The sequence below is a fragment of the Scomber japonicus genome, chromosome 16 (assembly GCF_027409825.1).
Source record: "Scomber japonicus isolate fScoJap1 chromosome 16, fScoJap1.pri, whole genome shotgun sequence".
In the NCBI taxonomy this organism is placed as follows: Eukaryota; Metazoa; Chordata; class Actinopteri; order Scombriformes; family Scombridae; genus Scomber; species Scomber japonicus.
In genome coordinates, this window is record NC_070593.1 from 25,815,685 (window position 1) to 25,829,603 (window position 13,919).

At 39.4% G+C, this 13,919-nt stretch overlaps 1 protein-coding gene across 1 annotated transcript in view; it reads right to left on the reverse strand.

The window, feature by feature from the left end:
- Positions 1 to 13,919, reverse strand: part of eipr1 (EARP complex and GARP complex interacting protein 1) — a 69,020-nt gene that overhangs the window by 493 nt on the left and 54,608 nt on the right. The window contains exons 7-9 of the mRNA XM_053336290.1: positions 10,448 to 10,615; positions 6,667 to 6,834; positions 1 to 10 (exon numbers count right to left, since the gene is read on the reverse strand). The exon at positions 1 to 10 is cut by the window's left edge and continues 493 nt beyond it. Of these exons, the coding sequence (XP_053192265.1) occupies positions 1 to 10; positions 6,667 to 6,834; positions 10,448 to 10,615 (346 nt within the window). The remainder of the gene's footprint in view (positions 11 to 6,666; positions 6,835 to 10,447; positions 10,616 to 13,919) is intronic.

Consider the following 13,919-nt stretch of genomic DNA (forward strand, 5'->3'; position numbering starts at 1 on the left):
CTCCTTACTTCTGGATAACACACACACACACACACACACACACACACACACACACAGGACACAAAACACCACCGATGTAAGCAGAATACGTCGCAGACACAAAATCTATACAGTGCGTCAACATGTGGTCTGTTCACAGAGATAAAATGTGAACAATCCAATGTACAATAATGTTCTGTCGTCATGTGGACTTCTATAATTCAATCATTCTGCAAATCATTTAGGTCCCTGTATCCCATGACAACCGATAGATGGATGATCTGGAGATGTGAGATAATGTTAAACACAGTAGCTGCTGCCCTACTGTTTTCAATCTACTATATGTGAACACATGAACACATCATTGGTATAAAAACAAGCATTATTAATTCAGCACCAGAAAGATTCTATACTCTGCATTGTCTATACTAAACTCTATACTGCAACACTGTGCGCACAACTTGCATAACAACATGTTGTCAGGTTGACACAGGCCAGCAGTCATTCATCAAGAGTGCGGTCTAGACCTGCTATATGTGAAAAGTGCCTTGAGACAACTTTCCTTGTGATTTGACGCTATATAAATAAAGATTGATTGATTGATTGATTGAGTCCAATAGAAGGTGAGTGATGGACAGTAACAAACTAGTGCCAGCTTGAGGCCATCTGATCATGGATAGGTTTGATTTTTCCCAAAGTTTGCTAGAAAGTCTAACTTGACCAACAGTACAACCAGAAGTAGGAAGTGGATGATTGTCATATTGGAAACATAATATTTTAGGTAGGTTTTTCCACATGACAGTTCAATTATAATTTCTCTCCGATATGTTTTATTATCGGGGGCTTTGCTGTTCATCCACTGTCTGTGTGGGCTCATACAGGCAGGGATATCTGGGTAAATAGGGGCAAGGATTTCCTCCATGTCGTTTTGATCCTGTCCAATTCTGTCAAGCACTGTGTTGACAAAAATGATCCGCCAAAACAAAGGAGTGAGTTGTGTGTGTAGCTAGTAGAACATCAGCCATTACTAGCATACTGTAAATACTATTAATCTTTATGTTACCTCGAAAGACCACCAACACAATAACAACGAATAGAAGAAAATGAAACAATGAATAAATACAAGTAACACAGATAAGATTATGGCGACGTTAACGCCAGTTAATATACAGCATTGAACAGTATATTGTGGGTCTTTCACCACCATTACACGTCTACTTTACCATTCCATATACAGTGATTTACCTTACTGAGATAAATAAAGATGTATTAAACTGAACAGTAAAAGTGTAAAGTGAGCTAAAACCTTCCTTGCAGTGCAGGTGGGTGAACTCTTCAGTACAGCCAATAAAGAACAAATGACATACATTTATATGAGATATTGGCTTGGTTTAATGGTTTAACACATCATTTATATTGATGCTTCAAATGGTACATGGTGCTCTTTCATGTTTCAGGACTTTAACATGTCCTGCTTCTATGTTGCCTCTGAAGCTCTGTGTACGAGTTTGTTGCCTTTATTTAAAACCATCATTTTCTGTTTATTCATATTTCCCTCATCCTCTCCTCTTGTTGTTGTTTTTATGTACCTGTAAAGCACTTTCCTCTCTGTGTTGTTTTAAAAAGTGAAAGCTGAATATTGTGAAACCTTGTGAAAAAAAATAAAAATCCTGATTCTTTTGATTTCTCTCCACACTGTCTGTATGTAAACATTTTAACCGTTTGATATTTTACTGCTATTAAGGTTTGGTAGATCATTAGGTGTAATATACTCTCACACACAAACACTACACCTCTAATGGTTTGTCTCGCTGGTGTTGTGGACAACCAACACACACACATACACACACATACACACACCTGCTAAAGAACATTTACTTTGTTTATTCACATTTTTTCCCCTCTGCATTCATTACCCAAACAGCAGTCTCCACAATGCTGAAACATTTCTCCCACCGCTCCAACAATGTGACAATCCCGAATAAAAATTGGAGAGTTATGATCTCGCGTTATTGCCGCCCAAAACTCCTCCCTAACCCGCTGCTGTAAGTAGTCCTGAGGGGAAACCCTGACATACATATTTGGATTTATTTTACACATTAACTGTTTCACACAGACAGTAGCTGCTCCCTCTGGGCTACGGCCTAAAATAAAAACAGTCTTAAGTGCTCTGCTCGTATAGATTCATTGGGGGAAGAAAGGAACAAGAGGGTGTATGTGAGAGCACTTGACTGATGCCACAACGTGCCGGACTCTGCTTTGATTAGTCGAAAGGATTACAAGCTCTTTAGGGATCAGGTCATTGGACAGTTTAACTGCGGAGACACTGTATCACATGCTACAATTAAAGGGAACATTTCTAGCAGCCTGTCTAGCTACGATTAACGCAGTCTAATAAAGGCTACTTTCACACATTTTTGCAAAGTTTAGGTGTATGTTCAGACTGTTTTATAGAGGTAGAGATCCATCTTTATGGTCATACCGGAAGCTGTGGTTTGCTGTTGAATTGTATTTGATCATACTGAAGGTTGTTTCTATTATTCTGTCCACCCTGCTTAAATCAGTGAGACTCTATGAAGGTTATAATGTCCCTTTTTGGTACAACTGTAGTATAGAGGAGTTGATTCAAATTTAAAATAATCTTTGGAGGTTGGAGGTTGAATTGTATTGCTATACTGATACCCTCAATAGGGTGGACAAAATATTAGAAAAAGTCCTTAGTATAATGCAGTACAATTCAATGACCTCCAACAATGTCCAGAAAGTTGAATGAACACGTCCATAAAACCATAAAACATTCTAACCTTCATGATGATGGTTTATAAGTAAAGATGGAAGCTTGAGACTCGAACAATACCTCTCCACTTCTTTTTGGAGTAACCATTGTGACTGTGTATAATCTTCACAGAGGTGTGATGTATTGCAGGGCAGCATATTACTTGACATTTGATGAATAAGTACTGTATAATTTATATACATTTTAAATTCCTGGAAATACTTTCAAGCCATGAAAAGTAAAGGGAGGAATATATTTAAAGTACTTCTCTACTCAAACTTATTTTTTCTTCTTCTTGTTCTGTCACTGTGATGTTTGAACTGTGCAGAATGATCTATGTGCACAGTTTGTTTTTAAATGCATATGATCACTTTAAATCTGAGTTTAAATGTGCCTGCAAGCATTTTTTGTGACTAGCATGCAACATGCTCAAATGTGGTGTGTAAATGTAAAGACTCCAGTGCACAAACACTCAGTTTTTTTGTACCTTTCTATAATCATGAATTTTCAGTGATGTAGAAGGAGGAAGTGCCATTTTAAGAAACCAGGATATATATGTATTGATGTAATCTTTAATGATTGGTAGAGATTTTTCATATATATATTTATTTACTGATTTGGGATGATTGTGTACTTGTGTGTGTTTGTGTATCCATTACTGTCTATTATGTATTTTTTTTTATATTCAGGCATGGCACAGCACATTTTCTTGTACTTCTTGTGCCACGACAATAAAGTCTATTCTATTCTATTCTATTCTACTATTTTTTTAAACTTACTGTAAAATTCAAGAGGCCATATACTTCAACCAAAATACACCTTTTCTACATTTACATATCTATATTTCCTTTATGTGTATTTATATTCCTAGAATAGATCCCTCATGTCACTTCCTTTATTTCGGCGTATACTGAGGCAGCCCTGGAGTGAAGGCTGGATGAATAATGAATAAAGACTTTTTGATTTTGATACAGGTGACTAAGAAAATATCTGAAGAAATGTGAAGAATAGTAAAACATGCGGAAATATGCCAAATCTAGATGCAGCTATATGTGGCAAAGACAGAGTGTGCTCACTGAGCAGCTGGATGAGTATATAAATGATATGAATCACAATGCTATGGTCATCACACTCACCACATCTCAACCTAATTCATGTATGTATGACAGATGTTGGAACAGGCCAAACTTTTTTTAATAACTGGTGTTGTATCTTAAAAATAATCACCTTCATATTAAAAATCAAACATATAAAGTTAGAAAACAGTGTGATCAGTGGAGGGGTTGTGTATGTAATGTCCAGGTACTGTGGAGTGGACACACACCGTACACACGAGAGGGGTCAATAACTATAGTGGAAGGGTTAAAACTGATGCTGAGTGCCGGTGATTAGGAAGAAGAGTTGATAATTGTGGATGAGAGTCCATCATTGAGTCTAAGAGCAGGTAGTTATGGACGAGAGGGGGGGGGGGGGGGGGGGCACACACACATAATGGATGGAGGACAGTGGCACATTTGGAAAGCGTTGAACGGTAACGATTACAGATGATCCCCCTGCAATTTGAAAATCAACTCTAAATGCCGTACAGGAGGAACACTGGTGAAGTGTTTTGACAGTAACATATTTTTAATGTTTAAACTCTCCACTTTTTTATCATTCCCAGTGTCAAAGAATATCAAAGTGAAGGTTCAGGCAGTCAGCTTTAATCTCAGGGAGACTAATATCAAATGAACAGTTCATAATATGTAGCAGTTTTTGTGAACACTTTAGTATCTCATGATGGGTTTCATTAAGTTCCTTGTGGCACTCTAAAAACCCACACCCCCCCCCCCTTCAGATATAATATGATGAGATATGTGTTGGGAACTGTGTTATGAATCCACAAACAAATTATGAATCATTTCCTAACACTCTAAAAATGATTAAGGTCACACATAGATCATGAGATATGGGAGACGTTCAATGCAGCAAATCTCAAATATTCATATAAAAGAATGAAAAGCCTATTAGTGTTTAATAGGAGGAGGCAATGCATTGAAGTTTATACACTAACTAGGTGTAGAGTTGATGATGTACCACTCAATTTCTAATGCCTCTGCCTCAAATATTCAGTATTTGTGAATATGGACGACTCTCTTCAAGCAAAGCGCCCAAAAACACAACAGCAGCCATCTGTGAGCTTGTAAAGGGTTAACAGTGAAGTGAGATGTTGCAGATTGTTCTGATTCTTCATCTTTACACTGTTTTAGTCACTGCCAGAACATTTGAACATTTGATCATTGAATATTCATGTTTTTGGTGAGCTTTACTCCAGTACTGCCGCCAGTGGACCAAAATGTCAAAATTTCACTCATCATATTCAGAGCTGAAACACATACTCAACAGAAAATGAACACTTTGGGTAACTGATTCATTATTTAAGACATTTTTGAAAGGAAAATGCCAAGATAATGTGGTTGCAGGGTTTCACATGTGATAACCTGCTGTTTTTCCTCAGTTTTATATGATTTGGATTTTGGATTGTTGGTCGGAAAAAACAAGACATTTGAAGGGATGGTCTTGGACTATGGGGAGCTGTGTATTTTTCACTGTGTTTTTTGGTATTAAAGCATTAAAAAAATAAAACATATAAATCAATAAATACAGGCCTAAATATATCGCGCAAAGCTGAATCAGGCTCAACTTTTCCAAGGAGAAAGAGTTAAAGGTTAAAGGTTCAGTTCAGTTTAGTTCAGTACCGTTAATATAGGCAGACATTATTTTGACTTGTCATAACAGGGAAAGCACAGGTGTCACTAATGACATTAATGATTGCTCTGTTTTATCCAAGTGTCCCAGTAGATGTGCCAGTGTGACAGGAAGCCAAGATGCACAATAACAGGACTCATTCTATTATTTATACCTGTGATATTCCTACTGTGACATGTCACAATGTCTTCTATAAAAAGGCCTTTGGTCTTGTCAGAAACACCCAAAGAGACACATTACCAGTCATAATTCTAAAATGATCGTCCGTCATGTAACATCCTAGACAGGCCCGATAGTTCATCTTCTTTTTTTTTATAGTAAGCTGCATCACTATGGGCTAAGAACTTTTTTTTAAATAGAAAACGTTATGGAATATTATTTGCAGTGTTTGCACTGCAGTGTAGGTTAGCTTTCACAAGGGAGAAATCTCTCATTACAATGAAATTCTCCAACTGGAGTAAACCCACATGTTCCTTATTTTACCTAAATGAAAACTATGCTTTATTAACATCCTGAGACCCAAGCTTTTGTTTGGTATACATTCTTAATTTCACCTAGATATTTAGGATTACTTGGAAAAAAAAGTCCTTTTCCCTTACATTTACACTTTACCTTTGCACAAGCAATAATAAAGTCCCAATGTCCTCAAACAAGAACTTTCTGATTAGCAGTGTCATAGCTTGTTGCTAAAATGAGTCAAATTTGCATCTAACTACAAACGTTATTAAGCATAAATAAACAAGTTTCAGCCATAAAATTCAATAAGGTTTTGTACCTGGTCCACCCTTATCTTTTATCTATCACAAAGATGCCTGCCACCTGGTTTTACACCAATTAATGTAATGTGATTTTGCTACCACTAGGTGGCACAAAAAAGTGTGTACGAACAAGGACAATAGGTCAAAGTTAGTATAAAGTATAAAGTCAAATGAAAAGTCTACATGAGGATGCAGGGTTGCAGGAGGTTTACACTTGAATGTTATTTTTGTTCTGATGGCCAAAACCAATTAGCAAACGGAGCAATAAAGATAAAACCCAAGTTGTATTTAACTGTAGTTTTTCTTTAAAGTCTCTCTCTTCTTCAAAAGAAGCACCTGCTACTAACAAATAGATGACTTGAGATATTTCCTTCCTTTCCTCTAACTAGCCAGAGTCTGTCTTACTTGTCCTCCTGGTGGTTGTCCTCCCCGTCGCTGAGCTCGTCGTCGTCCACCAGGTGTCCGAACGGCTCCGAGGAGATGGACACCATATTGGAGAGGATGAGCCTGCTGTCGCTGCTGGCCGTCAACACCAGCTGGTCGTGGCTGTGGTTGTAGCGGACGCTCCACACCCTGCAACCAAACACATGTGTTACCAGACTGCCATTCATCATTGAACAAAGCAGCAGTGTTAACATGTTCCATTCATTCATTCATGGATGTATGGAAGAGTGTGTGTGTGGAGGCGCTGGTGTGCTGTTATGAACAAAGCTGCAAGTGGGTGAAGAAACCAGCTGTAGGTAGGCTCTGAATACAACAGTACTAGAGTGGATGTGTAGAAAAAGCTTATATATGTATGTTAACAGAAAGACCACACATGGTGAAACACACACACACACACACACACACACACACACACACACACACACACACACACACACACACACACACACACACACACACACACACACACACACACACACACACACACACACACACACACACACAGAGAGAAAGTTCCTGTCTCTATCTCTCTTTCACACACTCGTGCCCACACAAATCATGCAGAAAATGCAGCATTCTCACAGTGGGATTCACAGCAAAATATGCCTATCTGGGTGTGTATTCAGATGCCAATAATGGGGATTTGCTACCTTGCTGTCTATATTTGGGCTTAGTTCACATGAGTTGATGATCATTATCATAAATTCCCTGATCCTGGTTTTTATGCTTTGCTTCGTTTCACTTCTTTTTCTATCTTTTTCGCAATCCAATTCTTTCACACCTTTCCTCCATCAATTCTGGTCCCTTCTCTTTCTATTACTACGACTGTCAGCCTCTCTTGCTCTTTTTTCCCCCATCCTATACCTCCCTCTCTTTTTGTTTGTCTCTCTCTCACTCTCTCTCTCTCTCTCTTTCTGTGAGCCCGGGGCACAGCTCAGAGTGCGGTCCCAGTTCCCTCACAGGGAGGGATTGAGGGATAACCGAGGCTGTTGACAGAAAATCAGCCTCGGCCACGCCATTCCCTATGCTCCCCTAATCTGCTTCCCTGCTAAAAAATAGTCCCTAATACCCCCAGCAGCCCTGAGGCCATATCCTGGCTGCGCTCCGAAAAATGAGCATGCATAGCAAACACACACACACACACACACACACACACACACACACACACACACACACACACACACACACACACACACACACACACACACACACACACACACACACACACACACACACCCTGGGAAACACACACACGTACATGCGTCACATCGAGTGTACACACAGACATATGCATATGCATTATAGAAACGCTTGAACACACAATTAAGTGTAGTCACATAGATGAAAAGAAAGCAAAAACACAGACTAGAAGGTGGCACATGAGAGTGTGCACACACACACACACGCACACGCGCACACACACACACACACACACACACACACACACACACACACACACACACACACACACACACACACACACACACACACACACACACACACACACACACATACCTATCTCCTATCAGAAGAGATCCCATCTGCAGTTATCTATAGTTATGGATATGTTTGCCAAGTCTATCTTTCTTTTTGAGATAACGCCTCTGTGTGTGCGTATGTGTGTGTGTGTTTGTACATGCTTGTGTATGTTTGTGCCTTTGTGTGTGTGTGTGTGTGTGTGTGTGAGAGAGAGAGTGTGTGTGTGTGTGTGTGTGTGAGTGTGTCTGCCTTTATCAGGTAAGGATTGGTGTGCTGCAGCAGTAGCCTGGTTTGGCTCGCAGACACACTGATCATCTATTCAGCTCACACAGGAGAGTGCGCGCACACACACACCACACATCACACACACACACACACACACACACACACACACACACACACACACACACACACACACACAGCTCCTGCAGCACACGGCATGCAGCTCTTAGCAGTGCCTGAAGCTTCACAGAGCAGAACAGAACCTGGAGCGGGACTTGGAGTGTGTTGGACCCACAGTGATTAAATCCTCACTGACAAAACGAGTAGCAGCCTGTTTAATTTGTAATTAGTGTATTACTACCTTTTATTGCAGCAGCAGTAGTTAGGGCATTTCATTAGTTAGGAGATAAAGTCATTAATAAAACCAGAAACCAATCAGCAGTGGAGCCAAAGAGTTATCATCATGTTTATCATTATTGTTCCTGCATTTTCCTCAATACAGTATACCTGAATTATACTCTAATGCTGTGTAAGAGATTTTTTTAGTCTATTATGCAGATATAATTAAGATATGCACAGGAAATCCTTTTTCCCCACATTGAAATGTTACATTTAATGACATGATGAATGACATATTCACCTGCTTTAGTGCTATTTATTCTCAACAGTCATTTTCAATAACAACAATTAAAGATAAAATATGAAAAAGTTTTAAAAGTTAGTAAAGTTTTAGACCATCAGCGAGCTACTTTTTGGATTTGGAGCACTATTTGGCACTGCAGCAAAAATCCTTCAAAAATCTCCTCATAGAAATAAAAACAATTAAATATTAACTTATTGGCGGACTTATATCAAATCTCCAACATCCAGTATCTCCATGTCTATCAAGTCTATCATTTTAAAAGGTTGGTGAACCCAAATTACAACACATATTTTTCATGCAAGTATTTGTATTTGCCCAGATTTGTGGATACCTGTCTTTGAAAGAGGTGAATAGAATTAAACTGGAGACTGTCTTTAACTATTTGGCCATGACATTTGATTATAATGGATGTGTAATGTGCTTAACTTAAGGCTACAATATTATATGACATTAGTAAAGATCACTCTAAATGAATTGCTGTGGTTAAAGATTCCCTCCAGACATGTTTTAAGATGTTTAAAATGACTCTGCTTTGAATAATCATTTGTGACTGATATGATTTTGTTTTATGTTATTACAAAAACATTGTATTGAAAGTAAATCTCCTCCTTGACCCTCATTGTAAAATCCATCTCTTTTATTGTATTGTAATTAGAGTTTGATTGCACTGGCTAGTAATTATTGCTGTCCTCTCACTGTATGTCCGTTTCTTCATATGTAAGTATATGTATAAACATATACCTCCTTATGAGGTCCATTCACCTCCACTGTACGAAGTTGATGGCAGAATTACAGGTTTCAAAATGTGGGTATCAGCACAGCAAGATACCCCCATGATGTAACTGAGAACATACAGTATGGGTTTTCAAAAACTTGGGTGAACTGACCCACTAAAATGAAGATTTAAACTTCCTGGAAATCTTTAAAAAAGTGCAGCTTCAAAAGTGATATGCTGCACACAAAGTTGAACCACTCAAGAATACCCCAGCCTTTCTCTCTCTCTCTCTCTCTCTCTCTCACAGATATCTGTTGGGGTTGAAGTCACATTACAACTAAAAGATACCTTCAAACTTATGAATGACCGCTCCTCAAATGATGTCAGCCTGGGAAAAAAAGCTTTAAATTTCAGAAGAAAGACCCTCTGGAATTGCATTCATACTATATTGTACATTAGCACGTAGTATCAGCTGCTGGACTGACTGCTCACTGGCCTTGAACCACCTCTACAGGTCAAAGACTAATTGTGTGACACTCAGGGACACTGGAGAGTGACGGATACTCGCCGAAGGAGGGGAACTTGAACTCATTTCCAGTGGTTCAAGGACAGTAGCCTTTCACACACACCCCGGCCTGAACCTCTTAAGACCTCCACACCACCACCACCACCAATCCACCCACCAGTGCGAGTGCTCCTCCAGGGTTTTGACAGGTTCCTGGACGTTGCGGACATCCCAGAACTTCACCTTGCAGTCGTCTCCACAGCTGGCCAGGTAGTACTGCCGGTTGGGGTTGAAGTCCAGGTCACGCACCAGCTGGCCGTGAGCGTTCTCTATACAGTAAATCTGACTGGAGAGGAGAGAGAAGGAGAAAAAAGAGGTGAGAAGCCAGGAGGCGTGGAAGGGAAGATAGATGAAAGAGGAGGCAGAGAGAAAAGAATTCGGATGGAGGGATAAAGAATGAGAGAGAACAGCAGCATAGAGAAATGATAGGAAAGAGAGAGAGAGAAGTGGATATGACAGAACAACAAAAGCAGATATGAGAAAGAGAAAATGATTCACAGGGTCCGCACAGGCGAGAACATTCCCAAGCTAAATCAAAGCCTCCTCTGTGTCTGCGCGTCTCAGCGAAGGCCAGGCTCAATAAAAGGAGCAGACACCGGCGGTGGTAAATTATAAAGGCAAGCCTCATAACCACACAGCCTTGAGTTCCTGCTAGAGTGAAGTTAACAGAATGACACGACAGAGGGAGAGGGGGGCGCTCGACGCATTGTGTCTCTTTCCAGCTTTTCTGGCCACCTTCTTTACCTCCTTTCATCTTCTATCTGCCATCTCGTCGGCTCACCTCATCTGCTCTCCTTAAATATACTATAATACTATCACGTCTCTTTCGTTTGCTTTCTCTGCCGACCTCCCGACCATGACTTTTCTTTACATAGTGCTGTGGTTTTAACAGCCAAATGAATCCATCGTTATACAAACTGAGGTTGCATAGATTTTCTCATTACTTAGGGCAGAGTAACAAGATGAAAACACAACAATGACATTTTCTATAAAGTTGTAGGCTAATAGCTGTTCATTTACAGATATGACATTCATTTATAGTTGTTCTCTGTAACTACTATTGTTAGTCTGATGTGTGGTGCGAGGTGAGAAGCTTTTTTTTTTGCTTAAAATTTGCTGTAAAAAAACACCATCAGAGTGGAGGTTTCTGACACAACTTTACCTACTTCCAAGGTGCACAGAGAGGGGAAAAAAGTAGGGCCTGACTGATAATGGACTTCTGGGGCCAATGCCGATACCAATATTAGGGACTAAAACAATTCCAAAATCAATATATTGGCCAATATATATACTGATAGAATATACACATGAATACACTTTTTTTGCAATGATCCATCAAATGGATATCAAAAACTTGAAACTTGATGCATATTTTACAGTTTATGAATAAACCTTATTGTATTAAGTGACATCAGTAAACTTCACTGAGAATTGATCATTATCAAAAATCAAATATATATAAAATGCTGCCTGTATAACTTTAAAGACTTTAATAAAATATTGACACATATCACAAAACATATACGCCGATACTGATATATCTGTGATAGGCCAATATTGGACGATAATATCAGCAGACCGATATATCTGTTGGTTCTAGAAAAAAGTCTAAAAAGGTCAAAGCTCCAGCAATATTTGTAGTACTCAAATTAACTTTATTGTTAGACCAACAAGTTTCACAATGGATCTGGGTTGTAAAACCAAGACTGCTAAAGAGCTAAAAGAAGCTAAAAGACTCCACAGAGCTGAGTGGAACTGCTGAGTTGGGTGTTTTTTCTCTTTGGGTTCATCACTAAGAGTGACAACTTTCACTTTACATGTAGTGCTTGGATATTGATTAGAGTAGCTTTAAATTATACAGTGCTGCACTGGCACTGTAAGATAGCATTCACAACTCGTTCTATGAGAATCCATATTGCTCTATAAGCAGCCCTTTCCCATGTCAATCTGTAATAATTGTAGCAGCCATATACAGTGCCTTGCAAAAGTATTCATACCCTTTTAACTTTTCCACATTTTGTCAAGTTACAACCACAAACTAGGTTGACCAACACAAAGTAGCGCATAATTGTGAAGTGGAAGGACAATGATACATGGTGTTCAAGATTTTTTACAAATAAAAAGCATTGCATCATCTACAGACTGCAATTTTTGCCCATTCTTCTTTGCAAAATAGCTTCAGTTCAGTCGGATTGGATGGAGAGCATCTGTGAACAGCAATTTTCAAGTCTTGCCACAGATTCTCAATAGGATTTAGGTCTGGACTTTGACTGGGCCATTCTAACACATTAATATGCTTTGATATGAACCATTGTATTGTAGCTCTGGCAGTATGTTTAGAGTCGTTGTCCTGCTAGAAGGTGAACCTCCATCCCAGTCCCAAGTCTTTTGCAGCCTCTAACAGGTTTTCCTCCAGGATTGCCCTGTATTTAGTCCATCTATCTTCCCATCAACTCTGACCAGCTTCCCTGTCCCTGCTGAAGAAAAAGCATCCCCACAGCATGATGCTGCCACCACCATGTTTTAGGGTGGGGATGGTTTGTTCAGGTTGATGTGCAGTGTTAGGTTTCTGCCACACATAGCGTTTTACATGTAGGGCAAAAAGTTCAATTTTGCTCTCATCTGAGCAGAGCACCTTCTTCCACGTTTGCTGTGTCCCCTACGGCTTGTGGCAAACTGCAAACGGGACTTCTTATTGCTTTCTTTCAACAATGGCTTTCTTCTTGCCACTCTTCCATAAAAGCCAGATTTGTGGAGTACACGACTAATAGTTGTCCTGTGGACAGATTCTCCCACCTGAGCTGTGGATCTCTGCAGCTCCTCCAGAGTTACCATGGGCCTCTTGGCTGCTTCTCTGACTAATGCTCTCCTTGTCCAGCCTGTCACTTTAGGTGGGCGGCCATGTCTTGGTAGGTTTGAGGTTGTGCTATACGCTTTCCATTTTCGGATGATGGATTGAACAGTGCTTCGTGAGATGTTCAAAGCTTGGGAAATGTTGTTACAACCTAACCCTGCTTTAAACTTCTCTACAACTTTATCCCTGACCTGTCTGGTGTGTTCCTTAGTCTTCATGATGCTGTTTGTTCACTAATGTTCTCTAATAAACCTCTGAGGCCTTCCCAGAACAACTGCATTTATACTGAGATTGAAGTACACACAGGTGGACTCTATCTACTAATTAGGTGACATCTGAAGCCAGTTGGTTGTACTGGATTTTATTTAGGGGTATCAGAGTAAAGGGGGCTGAATACATATGCACACCACACTTTTCAGATTTTTATTTGTAAAAAAAATCTTTACACCACATATCATTGTCCTTTCACTTCACAATTATGTGCCAGTTTGTGTTGGTCTATCACATAAAATCCCAAATAAAATACATTTAAGTTTGTGGTTGTAACGTGACAAAAAGTGGAAAAGTTCAAGGGGTATGAATACTTTTGCAAGGCACTGTAACAGATCAGATACCAATTTTATCTTACGTCTTTGTAGCCCCCTGATAGTGTTCTCTAAATAAAAGAAGAAAGCAACAAATCAACTGGGGGACACAGAATGGAAACCCATTTGAATAAACTGGTAATTAATTGGAT